Below are 25,231 nucleotides of genomic sequence, written 5' to 3' on the forward strand. Positions count from 1 at the left end.
ATACTAATATGAACTACACATACTCTTAATATGAAAAATAATTTTTAATTTGAATTTGAGAATTATCTAAGTAGTTACTTAGTTCATTTAGTTCTGTAGAAACGGTGAGTGTACCATTTAATTAAAAAAAATGTACGTCTTTTTCACGAGACAAGTGTAAGTGCTCGGCCGTAGTGAATTAGCGGGCGCGACGCGGCGGCGTCTTGCGAAACTCAAACGTATAACCGTGCGTATTATGCCCCAAAAAAGACACTGTCTACGAACATTTTACACACGGTTATACGTTTGAGTTTCGCAAGACGCCGCCGCGCGACCACTACGTTCTTGCACTAATAATAATTATTATAAAATTCATTATTTGGATTAAAATTATTATTATAATTGATTATTTTCTTTGTTAATATTCTCGATGTAACGACGCGTTATTTACAAATAACAAGATGTTAACTAATACATTTATTGGTACCTACTTATTTCGCAATATATACATATAGGTCTGATAACAGTTTATTCCTGATAAACATTTTCAATTACTGGTAAAAAAAACTTTACAGAACAACATAATATTTATAAAATTATTTGATGACTTATGGAAATACACATATATTTAACAATTATATCAACACGTGCAAGACCCAAACTAAAACATATCAATCATATAAAAAAACTACCTAAATAATACCCACTATGGCTGCGCGGCTTAAGCGTTACGCTATTGCATAATGGGTCCCAGGTTCGAATCCTGGGTCTGACAAGTACACATATTGTTTGAGTCAGAGTATGGACCTAATAGGTTGAGCAAGTGGCTGACATCCATTTCTCGTAAATACAAAATCTATCAATACAAACCTCCACTCTGTGTAGGCCCATATGATCCTATTAAGATTGGACATGGTCGAAAGAAAAGAAAATAACTTTAGCAATGATAATAAGTTAGGTTAACGTATTAAGTTACTATATTATTACCTTTTAATTAAGTCATAAGGCAAGATTTTGTTAACCTGAATAATATTCACTCATATAATACTAATATTCAATAATATATTTGGAGCCTATCTTGATTCGCCATTAATGCAGAACGTTAATTCTATAAATTGAACCTAAAAACAAGATTTATTCTTGTTTATAGATCTTGAGTTTAAATCCAGTGATTCGGTGAAACCAACATGTCCTTTTTTACATGTACCTATGCGTGTTTATAATATTTACTGATACGAGCCGATTCTCAGAATAAGTACATTTTAATATATTGACATCGTTTTTGAATGAAAATAATAGTAAACATTACGGTTAGAAAATATTGTCACGCATCCCCAAAAATATATATAATTCGCAGTTGGAAACATTTAAAAAGCACTGTTTTAGATGATGGCTCATGCAAGAGGTCTACAAGAAACACGTATCCGTCTACCGAACACAATACAGCCTGTAATTGAATTATATCATCGAGTCCTCAAAATAAAACGAGGAAATTCCGGTGATTTTTGTTGACAATTTTTTAGTACTACGAATAACAAATGCTTTTGTTGATTCAATTTAGAGAAAATCAAGCAATTTTGAAGAGTTTATCTTGGTTTATGTGAGAATATACTATATTATATGAAGACTATTGATCATCAGTCAAAAAATCTTGAAAAATATGAGAAAACAAACAGATATATTAAAAATAGCAAAGAAGAGTAAATTTAAATAATTTAGGCACTGTTGCTGTTATAGTAAGAGACATCGTGGTATTGAAGGGGTGTGACCTTCGATAGGAGATTGACCGGAAGGACTGTAAGATTTTTGTTTTATAAATATAAAAAAAGAACCTTTGAAAATTCTATTATTTCTGCTTTTATTGATACTTTTATGATAACTAAAAGTTACAGTTAAATGTTAAGCACGAACCAAAGAACAATCATATTAAATATTTCTAGTTGAATAATAGTTTAAAATATTTACTATACGTATTTTGTGTTTTTTATGAGTAAAGGATATTAGCCACTTACCCAACCATATCCGATCCTAATAAGATCATAATGGGCCTTCACAGAGTAGAGGTTTATATTAACAGATTTTTGTTTTTCGAGAAATGGATGTAAGCAGCCACTTGCTCAACCTATTAGGTCTATACTCTGACTCATAGACAAATTGAAAAACAATATGTGTACTTGCCAGACCCAGGATTCGAACCTGGGACCCACGACTCTATAAGCCGGTGCTTAACCTATCAACTATCTATTTTATAGGTTTGAATACACATTAAAAAATGTGAATTTGCCATACCGGGGAATCAAATCCATGATAATATATTATGACTATATATAGGGCAAGTTTTTTCCGCTGCCAAATACGACATGAGCTAATAATATTACGAGTATAAGAATATAGGTTTTTAGTCTGAATTATGGATTGCCTTTTCAATTAAAAAAAAAAATAATATATTATTAATTCTACGTTATTAATTGGTGAAAAACAAATCAAGTACGAAAAATAATAAATAACAATCAGTTTCTTTAGCTTAAAATGTCATTTTATCAGCAATCAGCTAATATTTTCTTTAGACAACCTAAATTGACAGAATGATTGATAAATAATATCCAACGAAGATAGAAATGTATTATTGCAAAACTATAGAATTCTAACAGTTGTTAATAGTTTCCACTAAATTAAATATATTCCAAAGAAAATTCGTTATCTTCAATTTAAAACAAACAACGATTAATAAAGAGAAGTGAATTTGCATAATTTTTGCATTCAGATTGCGAAACCACCTGCAGTGTTGAAAGTGAATAATTTAGTCTCACTTCATAAATATTAAAATTTATATGAGCTTTTGCGGAGAGATTAATAATTATTACAGCTGGAGTAGAAAAGGTAAACACTGCAATCATTACAAGATGAAAAAAAGCCCAAGATTTATTGAATAAGCTTTAGGGGCTCTAAAAAGTTTTCTTTGACTCTGTGTTACGCAAAAAAACATTCCAGAGTCACTTGAATAATTTCGTAGTAAATAAATAATTTTAATGATATTACATAGAATGTTGTAAACTGTCAAATTTTCTTATCGAAAATTCAATATAATATCTTGATGCTTACTACTACAAAACCGATATTTATTTTTATGTAATTATTTGAACTAAGTAGGTATTTATAGCACTTGTACTATCGATAGAGGAATTAAATATATGTTAAGATTAAATTAGAATTGACGAGAATTTTATACTATGTTACCTGGCAATTAACCTACTAAGTATATGTAATAATGTCAATATACATAATATATGTAGATCCCAAAAGGCAAATGGATTCCAAAGTAATAGTGTAAATTTATCTTCAATTATAATTTAAGTATTATATTCTATTGACAGGTAAAATAGTGAAATTATAATAATCCTGTGTTGATTAATAGACATATTTTTTTAAGATTTGTGTAGATTTCCTCTACTTATTATTATGAAATTAATATAATGAAAATAAAGTCAATATAAATGAGAACTAATTAAATAAAATATTATAAAAATTACTTTTTGAAAAACAATACATCGATCACTTGATAATTGAACTCACAAGGGTATGATTGGTGACAAGGGTCGTGATGGAATCATTAGCAGTATCAAGGACGGCGAGCCCTCCATCATCGGACTGGAAGACGAAGTGCGTTGGTGAAACCCAGGCTGGTGGTAGTCTTTGCGGCGCCAGCTCTCCCCGAAGAAACTCCTCGAGTCGCATTCGGCGGCCGGACCAGTACAGGAGCTCGTCCACATATCTGCAAAGAAAACATACATTTTGGTGCTCTGTAATATATGACTACCAACCATGAGACGTCTGCATACGATGTGTGATTCGGTGCGGAGTTTAAAAATTCCAAATTAACTGTTTACACTGGCTTTTAGTTTCACCCCCATATGACTTACTGTAGTGGATTCATGCACTTCTCTGTCTACATTCCGAGATTCCGCGCATTAATTCTAATCATGGATATCTGACTTGCGACTAAACCACTGATGGTATGGTCAGCTTCGAGTCGTTACGGCCCGTTAAGTAGTTATCGTGTATTCACGGTCTTAATACTAAGAGATACTATATATCGTATTTATGTCTTTCACTCTCATAATATATTATTAAATATTTCTATATGGTTTGAATAGTTATGATGCCCCATTTGGTGACCACTACCTTTTAAAAAATAAATAATGCACGATACCTCTGCTTTTACTTCCAATGTGGTTTAAATTTACTTTAATTTAACACAATATGCTTGAGAGGTTATACACGTAATATACTGATACTACTGTTATTACATAAAGACTTTGACTTGATACAAAAACCAATTAATGTTTCATTAAGTTATTAATGGTGAAATCATAACTAAGGTTTAAAGCAACTGCCTTAGTGTTTATCTGATTATCTGTATGATATCAATATAAGTTTTAATTCATGTAAATATGTATATAGATATTGTTTTTCATACCCAAGAAGGTAGATGGCAGTGACAATACCGGCAATCACCATTCCGATGACCATCAACGAGAATATAATACTTCGCCAGTTGTGGCCATCACCCGGATAAACCAAATCCTGAAACAAATAAAGAAAAAAACATGTTAATAACAATTGTTATAAAACATATAGTTTATTATTAAGATGACGGGTCGAAACAGAAATCCCGCCATCTTTAAAAACACATGTAAGCATATAAGTACCGAATAAAAACATTTATATAAATAGATGTATTCAACATTGAATCATTCTTTCCAATTGATTACGGTTTTATACAACACACCTTTGTGGTAAGCCGCACAGATTCTGAAGATACTAAAAAATATATGCGCCGCATGTTTGACGAGACAACATGGATTCGACGAATAAACAGAATATGAAAAAACAGAACAGTGGCAAAACAGAACAGCGATAAATAGAACTATGACCTTTCAAGAAAAATACAACATATAATATTGAAATTGTCATATCTCTATATATTGTATAGATTTTTAATAACACAGGTTTTCAATACGCCGTAAAAAAATCTGCATTATTATAATTTCTGCATTCCTAATCGCTGGAAAGCCTCAATTAAACGGGACTCAATTATGTAGAGTTCAGGATTCTAGAGATTATCAAAATAAGCAGATGAATTTTTGACGTTTTTACACCAAATGGCCGACATGCAGTGATTATGAATTGTTAAGTTATATTCATCATCATCATCATCAACCTGAATCTATCTACTGCTGGATGAAGGCCTCTTCAAGCTGCTTCCACTTCTCTCGGTGCTGTGCATTGCGTTACCACGTACTTCCGCAGAACTTTATCATTTCATCGATCCAGCGGCCTCTAGGTCTACCTTGCGGACGTTTTGTACTTCTTGGATACCACTGGATGATTAGATTTTTCCAATGATTGTCTCTTCTTCGAGCTATGTGTCCAGCCCATCTCCACTTAAGACTTTTAATAAGATGCCCTCTTTGGCGCCATCTATTGGCGAGTATGTGAATTTTGACTATGTGATTCCCAGAACCCAAAAAAAGTATTCATAATAAAATTATAAAAAACAAAATTGTGGTAAAAAAGTAAATAAGAGTCGATATTATTGACATTATGAATAACAACATAAATTTCATCATCATCATCAGCCTGAGTCTATCCACTGCTGGATAAAGGCCTTTTCAAGCTACTTCCACTTCGCTCGGTCTTGTGCGTTGCCACGTACTTCCGCAGAATTTTATCATTTCATCGATCTAGCGGCCTCTAGGTCTACCTTGCGGACGTTTTGTATCTCTTGGATACCACCGGATGACTAAATTTGTCCAACGATTATCTCTTCTTCGAGCTATGCCCGGCCAATGTCCAGCCCATCTCCATTTGAGGCTTTTAATGAACTCTATTACATCGCAAACCCTTTTCTGCTTCCTTATCCACTCATTCCTCTTTTTGTCGTTTCGCGTTATGCCCAGCATGCACCTCTCCATACCACGTTGTGCTACTTTAAGTTTCTGGATCTCTCTTTTAGTTAGTGTCCATGTTTCACACGCATATGTGATCACGGGAAACACACACTGGTTGAACTCTTTGCGCTTTAGGCATAGTGGAAGGTCACTTTTGAAGACATTATTCAGGCGGCCAAAAACACTCCAGCCTAGCTTTACTCTGCGAACAATTTCATCAAATATACATCCATCTATAGACACTTGTTGTCCCAGATAGATGTAGCTTTTCACCTGTTCGAGCTGAGTTCCATTGATGAGGATCTCTTTATGGCCCGCAAAGCAGTTGAACATGACTTTCATCTTTGTTACATTTACTTCAGCGAGTTCCTGCATTCTGAGTGAAGGACTCATGACGATAGTAGTGCATCGCGCGACAGACTCGATGAGTGAGTGAGGATTCGTAGATTGTCCTTCCAATTTATATAAATGTAGTATATATATTACAAGAGATGTTGTCGTAATTAACAAATCATAATAGATCCTATTAATCTAGTTATGAGTGTGGAAATATTAATACATTGGAGGCAAAGACACACCTAGCGCGTAACGATTAGGTGGCCAATCGATATAATCAGCATGCTATTTAAATGTGGTAATTAAAAAGTAATTATCTAGTCGGCAGTCAATGTGTAGTGTGTCACTCATTTAATGCTGAGTGGTATGATTGCTACGTATTATATCTATATCAGTATATTATAATATTATGTTAAACTATAATTATAGTCCTAAAAATAAATTAAATTAAAAACCTTTTTTTATTTTAATTCCACTAATTTCGTAAAAGTTTTTGATATAAAAAGGAAATATAGCTATATTATGTAATATGTCGCTGCATTTCTGGTTATTTAAAATCTACCTCAACATTATTATTCAAATATTACCGTACTTACACATTATTATGCGTTATATTATATATACTCCCTACTTCAATTATAGTTTGTCAATTTATGGCTACGGCCGTATGTTGTAGCTTAACCACTGGGGAATGACAAAAGAAATGGCGTATTTCAAAAAAACACTACCTTATTCTTAGGTCAATAATTATTATAAAGCAATCATTATTCATAAGATGTTTATCACACTTAAATGGTCAAAGACAAAGCTTATGATAAATAACTTTAGAATCATCTTCAAAATGTGTTAATCTTGCCGATTTTTTGAATAATAAAATGCCTAGTTCTTGTCAAATTTGGGATCACAGAGATTATCAATATAATTTTTTATCGTGAATATTTTACAAAAAATATCTCGTAATAAATTATGCTAATGGTTTTATAAATGCGTTTAAAAATTAATAAATGTACAAAATCTTAACACCACTGCACAGTTATGTACCGAAATATGACTATATTCTAAAACATTAGAGCGAGAGGTTTAAAAGAATACTATTTTATGTAACAAAAATACTTTATGCAGTCATCAAATGTTTAAAATAACTATAAAGGATAATAAGGCTTCAAAATTATATAAATAGATTATCTACAACGTTTAAGGAGTGTCCAGGATCATGGTTCGAAAATACAATAAAAACTCAATTTTGACCTTCGACGAGCATGTCCCCCCTTAATAACTCGGAGAAACTTAAGATAAATAAATATATCGCAAAAAAATCCAAATGTTAGATGTAAAACTGTTTAAACAAGAAGTGAATCTTTCTAATGAAATAAATAAACAAAGTAAACGAACTACGCCACTGTTGTGTGAAGAGGAAAATGTGAATAATAGTTACCTATCTTATAGCGCCTGTACACATGCATGGATTTACTAGCAGAAATAGTGAGTATTTTAAACTATCGTGACAATAACTGCTTACACGTAAAAGTGCGGACTGTCTCTCCAATCTCATTCTTCAAGAGTAAGTGAAACGCGATATTGTCATTTCATGGTGCTATTTTTGACAAGTAGTCAAAATCGGTTAACTTTAAAATGAGTCTCTGCTCGGTGTAGTTCAGGTTTTTACAGGCGCAGATCGAATAAATCCCAACCGTCGCATGAAAATTCAGATTTTTTTTTGATTCATGAATGCAATCTTGCAACTGCAGGATAATACATGTTTACACGGACATTTTCTTATTATGGCCGCGATAATACGTACTATCATCATCAGTAAATCTATGCACGTGTAAACTGGGTATTAGGTTCATTTTGAAGATGAGTTTACTTTAAAACATATGGCAATATATAGAATAATATTATCGTAGAATTAACAAAACTGATTTTCTTAGTATATTATTAATCATTCCAATAATTATACACATCCATTAGTATTTAATCGTAAAGCAACCCGTCGTAATAAATAATGACTGTTATCATACAAGTGAATCAAATTGAAAACAATCAGATAGCGCATCCGCGGGAGGGTTAATTGCAGGTTTGGGAACACCTTGCCAGCGGTAATGAGTGGGCGGTTAGTGATTCTGCCCTCTCTCTATCTCTCTGCTTGCCTAGTTCGGGCCTGGCGCATTGTTGATAGTTCGGTTAGTTCCGAGTGCGGTAGGGATTACATTATTCGCTCGCTGGCCAATTATTTTGACCGCTTACTTGTACATTTAAATGATGGAAAATGGTTGGAATTGCATCATGATCATGTAAAATAGTAAAGTTGCTTATGTAGCAACATTTGTTTTATTTTATTCTCATTATTTTTGCACTTTAGTGATTTTACTCATTATTATAATTATTTATATATTGGAATTTTTAATTTGTTTGGTTATCCAATCAGTATTGACTTAAGCCGGTTCGCACATTTAAACTCGTCCGTCTGCAACGTGTCGAATACGTTGATATGACGTCATCGTTATTCACAAAACACACGTTACCAAATGGAGCCCCGCACATTGGTATAATGCGACTTTTTAGTTTGTGCCGTCGAGTAGAGTCGAAGCCGCCAATGCACGTACTTCATACGCACACGCTACGAATTGATCATTCCTATAAATTTATCTACGTTTAGAGAGGTTACGTACGACTAAAACTAGACGCATATGTGCGCGATCTTCATATGCAACATCGGTGCGACGTTTCTAGAAGGTTTGATTTATGGCTATGCAGCAGACGAGGCGAGTTTAGATATGCGAGCCGGCTAAGAGTCATACTATTAGATTCTCATCTAGGCTTACTAAATAGCACTCTAGGTATTCATATTTGAGATGCTGGGCCCTTATGTTATAACTTGTGATATGAAGTCACCCGACGACATGACGTAATTGTGACGTAAGCTCAAACACGCATCGAGGCGGGCCGCTCAAGCACACGGCTCACCAAAGATATTATTATGCTGAAACACCTATTTGTGTATGGTGTCACCAAAAGAAAAAGGAAGGCCCTGGTGCCCGACAGTTTCAAATTCCAGATCAGCGATTTAATCAAAAACACCATTGCCCCCGACGAATATTTAGAATCTCTGACAAAGCTAAGTAAACAATAGCACCCTCAATGGGCGAAAAAAAACTGTACCTACCGTCGAAATCGTCGCTCGGCCGAGTGACAGAAAAAAATCACCGTTAGGTTTTGACTTGACCGAAGGCATTCCCTTTGTACCCCTCCCCGCTGTCTCACCACCGATAGGGTCGTTGTAGATAAGGGCGGACAGTACAAATTCTCCCGGGAGAGTGGTAGGTGTCTAGGACCACGCGCTCGGCGTGGCCTGGCCGGCCCTCCTCAACGCGAAGTGCAAAGCCACGCTTGTCTCAATATGATAAATTAGTGAATCTCTTTCCCCGTTATTGTGTTAATAATAATCCCTATAACCACCTCAAAACCACGCGTCGCGTCCTCGATAAAACGCTTTCGCGCCAGTTTGGCTAATGTGTTCAAACACGTGCTCCCACATAGTGACTGTGCGATAGCTAAATCTAAGACTCCTTTAAGTGTAATTAATAATGTAAAACAATCGATGTCCACCCTAATGTTATTACAACCCACGCTTGTATAATTTAGTGTAATTAAATATATCCTCTGAGCGGAGGTTTTGAATCGAAGTTTCTGTGTTATAATTATGTCCTATGATGTCACACCTTTCCCCCTGGTCTAAGTGATGCTGATGAAGGATCCCACCAGCCTACATGTGAGTCCCACCATTCTTCCCGGTATCAATGGGGACAATGAATAACGCCAGTGTTTGAGTAGCGTTAATTTCTCGAATGCTATTATCACTCCGGTAGTACGTCACAATGATGTCATATGACGTCATGTCGACCGGGCGACTTCAACTCGCAAGTTACAACATAAGGCCCCTGTAGATTATGCGATAATACTAGAAGAGGGCGAATGGCGTCACAATCTGAAGTTCTACAATTTCTTCAGTGCATGTATCTCCACTTCTCTTAAAGTTGGTAAATACGTATGGGTACGCTATATAGCTCAACTGCAACGATGTATTATGTATTATTAAGCATCTATTAGTATAGACCAATAAAGGGAGATGGAGAAAGTTCTCTAAGAAGACTATAATATGACATCGATGATAATAATTGATACAGCCACTCGGATTTATGATCTCGCTCAGAAACTGTGACCGTGAATGATCCTTATGGCCAAACACATTGCATTAAAATATTGCATCTCTCCCAACAAAATTAAATAGAATATTTAAAAGAAAGTCGAGGATTGTGATAGTTGGGCGTATATAAAATTCGCAAACTAATGGAGGCAAAATATGCTTAGGTACGATCTTGACAGAACAATATAAAACATATTGAAGAATAGCCCGAAAAAATTCATCGCTAAGCCTTTTGGGACGGATAATCAAAATCGTAACATCGGATAAAGGATCTGACCCATAGACTATAGATACATCTAGACGCCACCCGTTGCATTGCTAAATGAAGCTGCGTGCCATGCGTTTGGTTTGTGGGAGCAAACGCATTCGTCTACAAATGTTCGAGATCTTAAACCATTTCGGTAGTGCTCGCCCAAAGTGCTCGCACTAGACGCTCAGAATTAAAATATAATTTTCTATTTTTTAACGTTATATAGTATTTTTAAGCGGTCAAAATGCAACCATTAGGTAAAGATATCCACAATTTAAGTTATTTTAAAGAAATACTAGGTCACTGATATTAAAATATATAATAATATACAAATAAATTATCATGTATCAACTTACCTATGAAACGTAATACCACCTTATTGCTTATCAGTACGGCTACCATATTTTAATACAACACACAGAACCATCTTTCCTACTTAATTAACTAAAAATATTTACCACTGACTTTATGTTGAACACAAAAAATAGCAATTTTAGCAACACGGGCTTGCAGGTTATCGACGCTGCGTGAAGCGATTCACCACGATTTGCTGGCGATACTTTTGGAAACTAGCTCACAGATATTATGTAGACCTTTTATCTTACTCTAGCGCGTATCGCAGAGATTATAAGAGTGCCGAATACTTTCTCACTCGCACTCGTGCATCGTTTTTGTTCAGGCCTTGATCTGACCACAATATTCTCTACATTTCCAAGATACCTCTATCTACCAGCATCGCATATAGTATCAGCAATCCTAACAACGGACGCCGTCAATTTAAGACGAATTAAGTGTAATTTCAGTATGTCGGACGCATATATAGTTAGCTAGTTATTGGTTGATATCGTTGTGGTTTAAATAAAACTACTACATTCTCAAATCTTGTGAAAATTCGTTGAATAAAAGAAATGGTTTATTAAAAAATGTTAGCAAGTTCAAGTAGACGTTACAACTAAATAATTAGCGAGAGCCGGACAACGGTTAGTAATTAAGGTAATTATTATTACTTGATTTAAAACACAAAAGCCGATAGTCAATAATAATGTAATTTGATACGCATTTTATTTAGGACCTACTAGTTTAAATTATTGCAATTAGGTATGAGGCTCGTAGCTTAATTGATTAAAGCATATTGGCGCGATACCAATGGATATACGGGTTCAAATCCCGTCGAGTATCGTATTTTTTCTAGTGGGTAATATATATCTGAGGTGTTTTCGGGTTATGTATGTTCAATTCATTATGGAATGTTATATTCTCAAATCTTGTGAATTATTCGTTGAATAAAAGAAACGGTTTATTAAAAATATATTTTTAAAATGTAATATTCTTTAATTTAGTGTATTATCATTTGAATTAAATCGTTTTAATAGTTATTTTTATAAATATGGATATACCTATGTATTATTTATTATATATTCATTTATAAAAAAATAAACTCCCAAAGCAGGAAATTAAAACAGAATATGTGATTTTAACGAAAACCATCACAAAAACGCACAATCGGTCGAGGAAGTGCTGGCTTTCTGCCCAATTCTGAATAGTCGTTATGATGATAAGATAGAGCTGTACTCTTTATTGATCAGTATTGATGACATATATGTTTTATAACATACAATACAATGATATATGTATGTTATTATTAAACTGAAATTATTGTAGAAAAAAACTCTTAATAATGTGCCTTCAGTAAAATTAATAAAAACGTAGAAGTGGGCTCGTAGCTGCCATTTAAATGGAGGGTAGTACAGTATTACTAAGAATGCAGGCAGGTAATAAAGCTTTTTTATTAACGCGAATATATCATTAAAATAATAACACACATAATAGAATAATGTTATCAACATTTTATTGTTCCTTTATTACTCCAGTTAATATATTCTAAGTGCGGTAGAGGGCAGGCATTCTTGATTTATGCACTACGGTTCACATACTGGCGCTTTTCTACTGATATATATTTTATATTATTATACAACTAAGTGTGTGGAATATAATCTAGTCGAGTAACCATGCTACGTACTAATAATTATATTTTACTTTTAGTTAAGTATCATATTCAGTTTCCAATACTATTATAATAATGTTTAATTCCTCCGTCTATATCGTCTGGAATCAAGTCACTAGGTTAGGAGGATGATTAGGGGATACGTTGAAAGAATTAATCGTCAAATGACTGGAAGTGGAAGCTATCGAGATTTGGATGTATTGGTGTACTATGAAGATTTTCTGAGCTGATCACATTACCAAAGTAGAGCTTTAAGATGAACCAATAAACCAAAATAACTTATAGCTACTACGGAGCGTAGAACAGCCTCATATTTTTCTAAATGAGAAGTATAATTTACTTTAGCTCATAATGTAGAAAAAGTGTCAGAAGAGGTTTTCGCAGAAGAACATTTTCTTAGTTATGCAATTTTCCTAACTAGTTCATAATAATATATGTACGTACTTCATACGATATAACCTTCTCACTTTAGTTTCTATATAGTTCTCTCAATATGTCATGTGTATGATCCAGTTATATTTTAACTTTTAAAAGTAACTGCAGTTTCTTTTAATTGGTATTAAGACAGATAAAATACCAAATGGTCTCTCTCCACCCACCTCCTTATCTTCATAATATTTGGTACACGTATATCCAGCGCTCGAAATAGAAGACTTTACAAACCGGAGTGCATGATAATTTTCCGAAAATATTTGCATATTTATGTACCTAATAGTTGAATGTATTATATTATGGAAATACTCTTGCCAAGCTCAGATGGTTTAACGGATTAACTGTCTGTATGCAAGTTTACAACATGATGTTGTCAGCGTCGCAGATATAAATCAAGGTTTACGTCGCGTCATAAATATTTTTATTTATTCCGACAGATTTTGTAAAAAATATGTATCTCAATTAATTTTATTGCTTTTTAATAATTCACGAACCGGAATGCAATATTTAATTTTTCTACGAGACGGAGCGATAATTTTTGGGATTTTACGAACAAGAGCTTGTGCTCTAGTGAGTCTAGTGCGTTCCAGTCCATTTCGAGCGATGTCTTTATCGTAACGCTAAGAACAAAATGCTCCGTTCAAAGCTGAGAAGGAGCGACCTAGGGAGTACGTCAGAAAAGCCTGGTTTTGAAGGACGCACACTAGATGTGTAAGATTCATAGTTTGCTTTCTATACTTCAGTGGTTGACTTTCAAAACTGGACATGTCCCATATATGCTGAAAATGAGTTAATAACGGAATATCATTCTATAACCTCATACACACTTTGTTGACTTTCAAAAATAGCCATAAAACACCAATTTTATATTGAAAATAGCTTCAAAAAGTAGGTTGACATTCAAATAGTCCCTTAGTCTTGATGTCAACCTACTTTTTGAGCTATTTTTCAATATAAGAAATGGCGGGACTGACCAAGTATGTTGTCATACAATCTGACAGTTTGGTTTTGTCGCGTGCATGTTTTCGCTCTGTGTTTTTATTTGAAAAGTTCATTTATCTCTGAAGAGTGAATAGTGGACATGTCCAGTTTTGAAAAATAACCACTGACTTACTTCAGAAAAAAAAACATCTTCTATCCGGCGTCGTTAGGAGATGCGAATTTACTAAATACATTATATCTTTTCCACAATTTTATTGTTCAACAGCAGTGAATTAAAAACGCATGAATTTCATAGCAATTTTCAAATACATTGTAGTCAGTTGGTGATGACTCTAGGAAGATTTGACGCTACTGACTAGACCCTAAGCCAACTGGTCGACTGGCAGACTTACATTACGACTTGAACCAGCAAGTAGATAAGCGTATCTAATATAAAGTAATAACGCGAAATTTATGATTGTTATAAAGTCTTGTGTTAATAGTGTGCTTTCAGATTCCAATTCTGCACTGAACTGCATGAATATTGTACAATACTATTTAAATATAAGGCGATAATACGCAAATTGCACAATTTATTTCAATGATTTTTCTATTAGTACCTACCTACAATACATCGAACAAACTTAAATAAGTTTACATAATATTGTTGATATACCTATACTGACAATCATGGCCCCCACATTATAAGCGGGCCCCTGTGAGGATATACTATTCAGTGATGGCGAACCTGTGACACGCGAATGTTTTATATTGAAGAGAAAAAAATAAATACTCGCATCGCATTGTATACAAATAACAGGCAGATACCCTTCAAGAATAAGCATTACTTTTAATTTAAATTGCATAGATAGGTCTTAAAGTTTTATGAGCCACACATCATATTATCGCACTGACCTCACCAGGCGGTGGGGAAACCCGCGCCATGAACATCGATTTACAATCATTTTACAATGCTTGAGACTACTGTAGCGAGAGAATTCCTCATCTGATCGGAGCTGTTCTGGCGTTAATTTGTGCATAAAGAATCAAAATAAGTAATACAGTAATAGGTACTTAAGAATTTAATTACATTTTTGAACGTTTTTAGTAAAATTCTTATAATTATTTTTTTCATTTGAAAAACTTTTCGGCACGTCAGACAATCAAAAAATAATATACGGGAAATTTTGGCACGCGTACGTAAAAAGGTTCGCTAACCCTGTACTATATTGTACCACAAAAGTTATTGGTATACATTGCGGAATACTGATTCGTTCTTACGAATTATTGTGAAACATTACTACGCTTTTATGCAATATTTTATTAACGTGTTAATAAACACACCATCGACATGAATCTTTGCAACAACTTACTGAAGTCTTACTTTATTATAATTATGTAAACTTACATAAGACTTAATTGTCTATTTGTTGGTTCAAGTCACAACATAAATATGAATATTTTATCTATATTTACGGTATTTCGTTAATCTATAACGGCATACAGATGTCCGATAATCAGTTGTCTCACCATAAAATTAACTGACTCCTACTGGAAAAATCATTGACAATCGATGTTAAAATGATGAAAGAGCATAACAAACGATTCTACACTTCAGACACTGTCACAATGTGTTGACAAAGGCGGCTCCCGTGGTGCAGTGGGTAAGGCGCTTGCCTTCCGCCCGAGAGTTCTGGGTTCGATTCCCGGTGAGGAAACAATATTTATGTGTTTTTTTCAAACCCTGGGTGTTTGTGATTGTCCAAAATTCTAATAACCACCTTGTAAGAAAAAGCAAGGACATGGTTAATAATAATTCTAAAAAAAAAAAATGTGTTGACAAAGATACAAAGGAGAACAAAGTAAAAGTTGGGTATGTACAACATGTTTTTAAGGCATGGTCAATGTATATATTTGCAAATGGCAAGTAGAATATTTCTGAAACGTTTGTAAGCATACTTTTTATTGCATTTTATTACGACTATACGAAAGCTTTCAGAAACGCTGAAGCGAGAAGAAAAATAATATTTGTGAATCCATATGCATTTCATGTTCAGCTCGAGTTTGATTCAAATAACTATTACAATATATTTGGTAAAAACAAAGTTCTGGTAGGTAGAGTATTTAAGTATATATTTTCTACTTATACGGAAATGTCAACTTCGACGTCTGAATAACAATATATTTAAGAGTGACCCTCCAGTAACCCCGACGAGTAAAGCGTTTAACCAATATATTCTCTCAGTGTTAATATATGAGTGTAAAATATGGACCTTAAATTTAAAATAGGTTAAGAACTAAGAATATTATAGCACGATATGGATAGATGTATGTTAGGCATAGCCTACAGGAATCGAAAAAGAATTAAATAGAAAATACGTAGCAATAAAATACTATGTGTCAATGCACCATGGTACTTATTTAACTCCAGTTATTATAGGTACTTTAGTTGGCTAATTTTCAGATAAAAAGAACTTATAACAATCTGATGTCGCTGGTGGCAAAACACTGAAACAAAACTGACAGTCACTGTCTTTTAAATTACGTTTAAAAAAAATAGAATTATTAAATATAATTTTGAATAAAGGAAGATTGTGTTAGTGTTCAGTGATCTAGAAAAACACAAAACAAAATGTAATGAATAATTTGCAAGTATTAATTTAGTCTTAGTCTATTAATCAATGGAGAATTTTATGAATAATGAATATGGTGAGCGTGTTGCATTTTTATTATTAAATAAAAAAACACGGTGAGAATACTTTATCCACGATGCGTGTATTTACAATAATTAAACACTGATAAAGTAGAAATACATTATTTGAAATATATATTAATTATTATTTTACAAGTATTAGATTTATATTTACTATGATTTATTAAAAAAATGTAATTAAACAAATGGCAACAATTTCAATCACGGAAAGTGACATTGACTGTTTCTGTAAAATGTCATATAGGTATGCACGGAGATCGTGATTTGTTCATTTTAAATAACGTATATTATATTTTATGCATTGGTCGCTATGTTAAAGGAAGCTTTCGTCTAGCAGTAGATCAATAATGGTTAAGATAATGATGATAAACATACCAATATAAAATAGCAACATTAATTCATTCTAACTACAAGCTGTAATTTGACATTTAGAATCAAATTATTTCTTCAGACTTATTAGCAAGTAAAATTATTACTTAGTTAATTTTTAAATCGTTAAGTGGTATGATTTATGATTTTTCTGATGCATTTTTTTGTTGCAAGGTTGTAACTAACAAACATTACAATAGGAATAAAATTATTATAAAATTGTACATTGTATTAAAAATATTATTACTACAATAAAGTGTTGTCCTCGCGTGAGAATTACAGAATAAGTTAAACTAATCAAATTAAAACTTTTTCTATTAAAAAAAAACGATTCTTTAAATCATGCACGTCTGTATATCATATTCTTTGAGCACGAACATAATACAAAGTACCTATAAGAGTGAAAAAAACAGGGTTCTTTAATTGTATAGGTACAATATAAACAATTTTATTGAAATAATTTTAATATAATGCATTATGTAGTGTATTAACCTATATTTTTACATTCCGTCTAAAATTTATGTAAAATAAGCCCCGCCGTACACTGAAAATCGTCTCGACTGAGATAGTCAAAAGTAAAAACTGGGCACAATGTTGCAACTTTCTTCCGTGCACACAGGCGAAGCCATACCGTAACAGTGTGGTCACGTGGTTAGCTGAAATGAATAAAAAAGCAGCTCATGCATATGAGCTGAAGCAAAATTTTGGTATTGCCGAGTGTCAAGTGAAATTTGTTGCTTGCGATACCAACTGTTTTTGCTGAATAAAATGTCGCATCCGAGCTGTGTTAAGAAGTAGGTATGGCAGGTAGGCTCGCACACCGTTACGTTAAAGTGCGACCCACACATACACCAAACGCGAATATGCGAACAGTCAGCTTCATACAAACGCAAGTTTGATAGTCGAATTGTTCCGTTGCCTAGGCAACGAATTTATTATTGTTGGCCAAAATAAAATAAAAACGAGAAATAATTCTATAAATTATTTAGTGATATAAGTTAAAGTATAAAGAAATAAATCAGCGGCCCTTTATTCCTTTATTCTAGTTTTTGCGATGCCGAAGACTAACGCGGAAAATTGTCGGCAAATATTTTCTATGTATTTATATTACACCTCATAATATAATATACTTACCACAAAATTTTAATAAAATTAATTATAAAAACTTCTGATTTAACATGTCTCATTTTAATAAAACCGTAATACTTCAAATTTACGCAAAAATTACATTAGAGCTTAATAAGTAAGAATAATCGATAATTACTAGGAGCGCGATGCAGAACATCTGGACTGACCTTGACATTAAAAACCATCCAGAGTAGTTAATTTAGAATTTAGCTTGACTTAGGCATGTACTAGCCGTATTTTTAATGGTTTCATTTTGAACCACTGCTTTTTTCTGTAAAATTACTATCTGCTATAATATTATGATGTATTATTAAGAATGGATTTTGTAAGCGATGCAATCTAAATTGCCGATAATGGCCTCTTAAGCCGGATCTCACATCAAAACTCGTCTCAAATTCAACGTGTCGAATACGTCGATGTGACGTTATCGTTATTCACAAAACATACGTGTAACTTATCTTATAGACCTTCGCACACTGCTGGAATAAAACATTTTAGTTTGAAAAAAACATTTGGAGATACATGCAACTAGGAATTGCAATACCGGTATTCCAGTATTTATCAATACCGAAATACCAGTTTTAAAAATCTAATATACCGGAATTTTCGGTATTAAGAAAGCACACTCGTTTACGTTTTTGAAAATGATCTATAAGTTATGTGGTGATAAAATGCAAGTATATTGAATGAATCCAACAGAGGTGAAAAAGTAATAAAACAAATTTCATCAAATATATTTATATAAATAATTGTCGCGATGAATTATCAAAATATTATTTTGTAAAAAACATCCGTGACAAAAATGTTTAATTATTATTTCTATAAGTGTTGCATTTAAGAAGCTTTTCCTGCAGTCGGACTTATTGGCACTTGATGAACTTTTGAGGCATTTGGTTAAAACTATTAATATAAGTATTCAAATTATTTGTAAAAAATCGCTAGTTCTATAATTACGATCAATATATATTTTTAAATGTTAACATAATAAATGTAGGTACCTATTTAGGTTTTTACTAAATAAAGTTGTAAAAAGATTTTAATAGCTATATTTATTGATAACCACCTATTTCTGTTTTTTTAAATGTTTAAGAAATACCGGTATTAATACCGGTATTGAATAAGAAATACCGAAAAACCGGTATTGATATTTTCATTCTGTATTGCAATCTCTACGTGCAACTATTTATACCCGTAATGTCGCACTTCGGCATTCATTTTAGTTTCCCGAGTGACGTCACTGTCCTTACACGGCCTTGCTGTACGCACATAAGAAAGTTGCATGTTGCGCTTAGTTTTGATTTATGAGTGTTATCCCAGTCGAGACGATTTTCAATGTGCGAAGCCTAGAGATTAGCGCGTATCTTAGGGAATTAGTATAGTTCTACATCGTGCTCTAGGCCTTTACAATCTTTTATGTAGGTAGACGAATCAATTCATTCAGAGGATGCAAAAATTGATTATATAGCAATTATCTATCTCCTGTCAATTTTAAATTTTGTCACATCGGAGCTTTTAACAGCTCAACGACGATAAGTCGATACTACCGTAGTGACTATTATAATAATATGACGATTTATTAATGATTTTACCATACAACAGATTAATAAATAAAATTCCGATAGGCCATACCCCAAATACACTACATTTTAACGCAGGGTTTTGAATGTGTGTGTGTGTCCTACGAAAATAAACCACACACGTGTTGTAATAGTGTATGTTGTAACCTTCAAATATCTCATTCATCAATATTGAATGAGCGTCAGTGCATAAACCTAGAGCAGTTGTCAGAATGAAGGAAAAGCGTATTTTTGATACGTGTTTAAATCCATTACATATTCTTCCACACTCGAGATCGGTTACCTATTACTCCACACCCGTTAGGTATTTCAGTTTCCATTATTTCTGAATTCCCTGGATTTTACGATTACTTAACAATATGTTGTCGTATTTAATAAAAATACAATCCAATACTCCCACTGAAGTGGGTATCAATTATTTATCTCCGCGACAAGGGGTGAGAATATTTAATAATTTATTTAATTGTATGTAACTATAGATCCACCAGCATAAGTTGTCCGCTGAGTAAGGGCGCCACATGCTAAGATTTGACATATAATTTCACACTTTTTATACTGAGATGAGCTTAGTTCTAAATTCGAACACCTGACAATTTATGATGTTTTTTTTCGCTTTTTCATTATATTTATTTTAGAGACTAAACTAACATTTTAGCACAATATTACTACATATTTTCCAATTTATGACTTTTCCAGCTTATATAAAAAAGAGTAACGCGCTTTAATTCAATATACAGGTACAAATTACTAATATTTTTTTATAAATTACCATTTTTTTTAGTTAAGTATGGCAACATTCTTAATGTGAGACTAGCGCCCCCGCTGAAATGCCAATTTACGATGGTAGATCTTATAGTAGACCTTACAACACAACGCATTTAATTATAAATATGGGATCTGTAATCTTGTACTCACATATTTCTGAAAGTTGGTCAAGATTTATATCTAAAACTAGTGGAAAGAGTTTTATCCTTACGTCTTCCTTGGACTTGGGGTCAGCAACCTGCAAGGTCTCGTCGGGGGGCAGCCTCCAGGAGCCGCCCCCGCCGCCGCCCGAGCGGTCAGCCTGGCCGGCGGCGTGCATAAGCCCCCCTGGCTCCCCCCGCCGCCTCCACCGCCCCCCAAGCTACCGCCCGAGCCCGCGAAGACGCCTCCACCGCCGAACCCACGACTGAAACAAGAAAAACACAATCCTATTAATACCATATTATACGTATTTGATGACGCTCAGAAGCCTTTTAAAAGAGGGGAAAATTGTAAAATCAGACAACGATTGATATTGTCGTAATAACTTGATCAGCAAACCTCATAGTGTAATTCGTAAGGCAATGGCTTTTTATACCAGGTATTTTTGGCTCAATTCACAGTGAGGTTACAATATACTGTCCCCATAAGCAAAAAGGCAGCTATTTGCCAAAGTCACATTTTGAGATAATGAGACATTAACGTTTTTTCAACTTTTCTTAATATTTTTTTTAAATAATATGGATCGTTAATTTGATATATGGTATTAGCAAAAGCCAGTATATTTTCAATCGATGCTGTGTTTTTGCTTAGAAAACTCGTTGTAATGTCTTTTTGTTTAGAATAACTACCGTTTTTGTGAAAAAAACATAAAAAATATCGATTATTATACTGAAATAAATTTTATACCGCTTTTGACTTTATGTCAAATGGTTTAGAATTCCACGTAGAGCATTAACTGTACACTAACTAAATTTGTGATTTTTGGTGAAAAGCTGCCCTTTTCCTTATGAGAGCAGTATAGATAGGCTTACCATAATTGTGAAACTCTAAACCGGGACAGAAACGGGATAGGTATATGGTAAAGAAACAAAGTTAATCACCAAAAATTGTTTTATTATTAAAAGTATGTACCTACAAAAGAAGAATGCAAGTCTGATGCAGCAGAAATTTCAATTATTTTATTTATTTATTGTACCAGCTGTACTTCTCGCTGGAATGAACTTTTTTAGCACCATTCCCCGCTATCTCATCATAAATATATGCTACTACGGTTAATCATGATAATTTATCATTGACAATCATTCATACGTGGAATAACCGGGACAAAATGCCAAACCTGCCGAAACGCCGGGACAATCCCGGTCAAACTGGGACGTATGGTAAGCCTAAATATAGGTATCTTTATCATTTTTTCAGGTCTGGATGTTTCTATGATTATTTCACAGCTAATACTACACACTGACTACCGCCTATCCCCCATGTAATATATTTACCAATATTTTTATTCACCCATAACTCAATCTTCTTACAGGGGTTGAAAACACGTTGCTCATGAAGATAGTGGGTGATAACAAAAACACACTATTATATGCCTCGTATTAAATATAAATTTTGAACGGGAATTCTGAGAAGAACTGTGAAGACTGAAGAAGACCTGAAATTGCATGGTTTCAACCAAGGAGCAAACATAGTACAAAGAATATTGTGAACCACGATGTGACGTAAATATTTTTTTAATTAATTTTATTCCCATATGAAAACCACAGATATTTTGTAAATGTAATTCTTTCCAAATATCGTTTTTATTCCATTTCCATTAGATATGCGTATAATATTATCATAATAAATAATATTTTGATTAGTGATAGCCAACGACCTAGTTCGCCTGAAAAACAGAATGAGGAAATAGATTGTTTTGATTTGAATTTTGTCATATCACTGAGATATACAACGATATATGGGTATACAAATCTATACGCGCACCCCTCTTCCTAGCCGTTCTATATTTATGAATAACCAGGGGGTTGGAGCGGAAGCTTTTTCGAGTTGCTCCGCTCCGGGATCAAACACTTGCTCCAGCTCCGCTCTGGGTAAAAAAATAGGTATTAGATATATGTATACAAATGGTAAAAAATAAGTAGTTTTAAAACAAGGCATTATTGGTCATTTTCATTATTAATTATGTTAAACAAAATTTCCGACAGTAAATCGTTTTTCATTATTTGCCTCTTCTCAATTAAAATTAATTTTCATACTGAAAATAACCTCTTAACTCTCGCTTGGGTAGTGGGCATACTGGATACGACTCGAAATGCCGCTTTAATTCATCTGCATTCAGCTATAATAATAATAAAAAAATATCTGTAGCAGTGGAGCACTACAAATTTTCACTGCTCCGTGCTCCTGCTCCGAGCTGCGCTCTAACGCTCTGTGAATAACCAGCCAGTTAGACACGTATGTTAGTATCACACTCGACTTAAGAGGTTGAGTAACCTCACGCGATCGCTAACGGTTGAATGTAGGCGTACATGTATCTACCCACACCTCACCTTATCACCTAGTGCGTTATTTGCGATAAGTTTTATCTTTAACTTTCGAATCTTTCGAGATCTCGAGATCAAACGTTCTTAAATATTATCTACCAACTATGCAGCCAAGTTGTGCAAGTTTTATGAATATCGGTCAAAATATGAGTAATTGAGTTATACCGGGATACTCTTACTCTAACAGACTTCATATTATAAACTTAAGAAAAGAAACTATATATTGTGCTTATATTATATCACGGAAACAGCCAAAACGTTAATAGTATGTAAATTTATTGCCTACGAAATTTTATTATTTTTATTTATTTGCGTCTACATGTTCACAAATATTAACAGTTTATTAGCATCATTTTCGTGGAATCTAAGCTCTAATGTTATCTTATTCGCTTTGCTTCATTAATTTGAGCCCATTTAGAATGTTAAAGTCAGTAGAGTTGATGCATAATAATTAACTAACACTTTTGCATACATACTAGCACCCTCTTTTTATGACGGCACCCGTCTGGACGACAATAAAACCGATTCGTCACATATTCTGGTTTACGCTTACGCCGTGATCACAGAGTTCATTCACCATCATTTGAATTTTGAATAGTGTTTTGAATCCAGTTCTGACTCGTATATAATGGCAATGGTTCCGACCTGCTTGTTAAACCAAGAAGACGCGTTCTTTACTAAATACTTTCCCCCTACACACACTGTGTAATCAAACATAATATTATATTGTACTCATATTTATAATTTATACTGTGTTAATAAGTAAGTTCACCAAACCAGTGTTCATCTTAATGAATCCCCTTCCCCCACCAAAAATAGTCCACCTCTTTCTTTCTCTATTCCTCCACGTATTCGTCCACAGCCAAAGGGTGGTTTGTTAGTACCCATCGTCGGAAACTTAGTGATTTTATAAATATTCTTGCGGAACTGCTTCATTGCTATAAATAATATATTGATAGCCTATGAATGAATTGGACATGTCACTTGATTATAAGTTCCCGTTAAAAACACATCGCTTCAAATTGACATTATATTTATTATATTGTTCAATTCAATTTATTTTTTAACATATTGTGGACATTACAATTTATAAGGTCAAGCCGTTTACAACATGAAATGAAACATAATTATAAAGAAAAAAGTAATAAAAACGATAAAAATGAAAATATAAAAAGATAACATAATAATATTATAAACACACAGAAGCAGTGAAAACACAATTATTCATATAGAAGTTCAAAGAAGTACACCGAGTTTGCTTAACCTATTTTAAGAATTTATAAAATAGCGTCCACCTAAACTCACATGACGCAAGTGGAATATATCAACACCCGAAGTAATTTGGTTTAACATAATTATTGCCCTCCCAATTACCATTACCAGTGGCAGGTTTGTTCTGCACATAAACAACTGATGCTCTCTATTTCTAACATAGATATCAGGGACACACAGGTCAACTTACACTGCCCAGAATGGCAGAGTTCTTATTTAATTTATAATAGTAAATTAATGTTCGCCTCCTCCATCATCACAAACAACTACTACCGTCATTCGTCTGTAACACATATCCACCGCTGAAGTGGAATACCTACATATATATGGTAGTCCATTTAAATATAAGAAAACCTATATCAATTCATTTCATTCACATATAAAATACTGTAAATGTGACAGAGCCTCGTAAACAAGACTTGACTTCAGCATCTTTCGTTGATGCCATCATCAATTATTTCGATTGAGACTTTCATTGAGGTCGCCAACTAATTAAGCCATCATCGTGCCGCTTTGAGGGCAATTGTTTCAAGTGGCTAACGATATAGCACAGGCTTCACTGTGTGGACGAGACCCAAATAGAGAATTAATTACTTGGAACTGATTGAACGACCGGGGTGTTCCGGGGTGGGATCGCTGAGATTCGAAGCCTGCCTGCAACGCGGAGGGGGATGGAATTATGGGGGATGGATACAGACTGTATCGCTTGTGAGACAATCGAGATTTAATGACACTAATTTCTCGATTTCTCACGCATGATTTATCGATATCGAAATGGTCTTTTTATCCACATGATATATT

The 25,231-nt window shown here is 33.7% G+C and overlaps 1 protein-coding gene across 1 annotated transcript in view; it reads right to left on the minus strand.

Annotated features, from left to right (window-relative positions):
- The window catches only part of LOC147065874 (inactive dipeptidyl peptidase 10), a 97,059-nt gene extending 76,107 nt beyond the window's left edge, over positions 1-20,952 (minus strand). Inside the window, exons 1-3 of the mRNA XM_085955574.1 lie at positions 20,845-20,952; positions 4,457-4,563; positions 3,553-3,751 (exon numbers count right to left, since the gene is read on the minus strand). Coding sequence (XP_085811700.1) covers positions 3,553-3,751; positions 4,457-4,563; positions 20,845-20,952 — 414 coding nt within the window. The remainder of the gene's footprint in view (positions 1-3,552; positions 3,752-4,456; positions 4,564-20,844) is intronic.
- Between the last annotated feature and the right edge of the window lie 4,279 nt (positions 20,953-25,231).

Source organism: Rhyacophila brunnea, unplaced genomic scaffold (genome assembly GCF_057557595.1).
Source record: "Rhyacophila brunnea isolate RB1 unplaced genomic scaffold, BYU_Rbru_1.0 scaffold_5, whole genome shotgun sequence".
In the NCBI taxonomy this organism is placed as follows: Eukaryota; Metazoa; Arthropoda; class Insecta; order Trichoptera; family Rhyacophilidae; genus Rhyacophila; species Rhyacophila brunnea.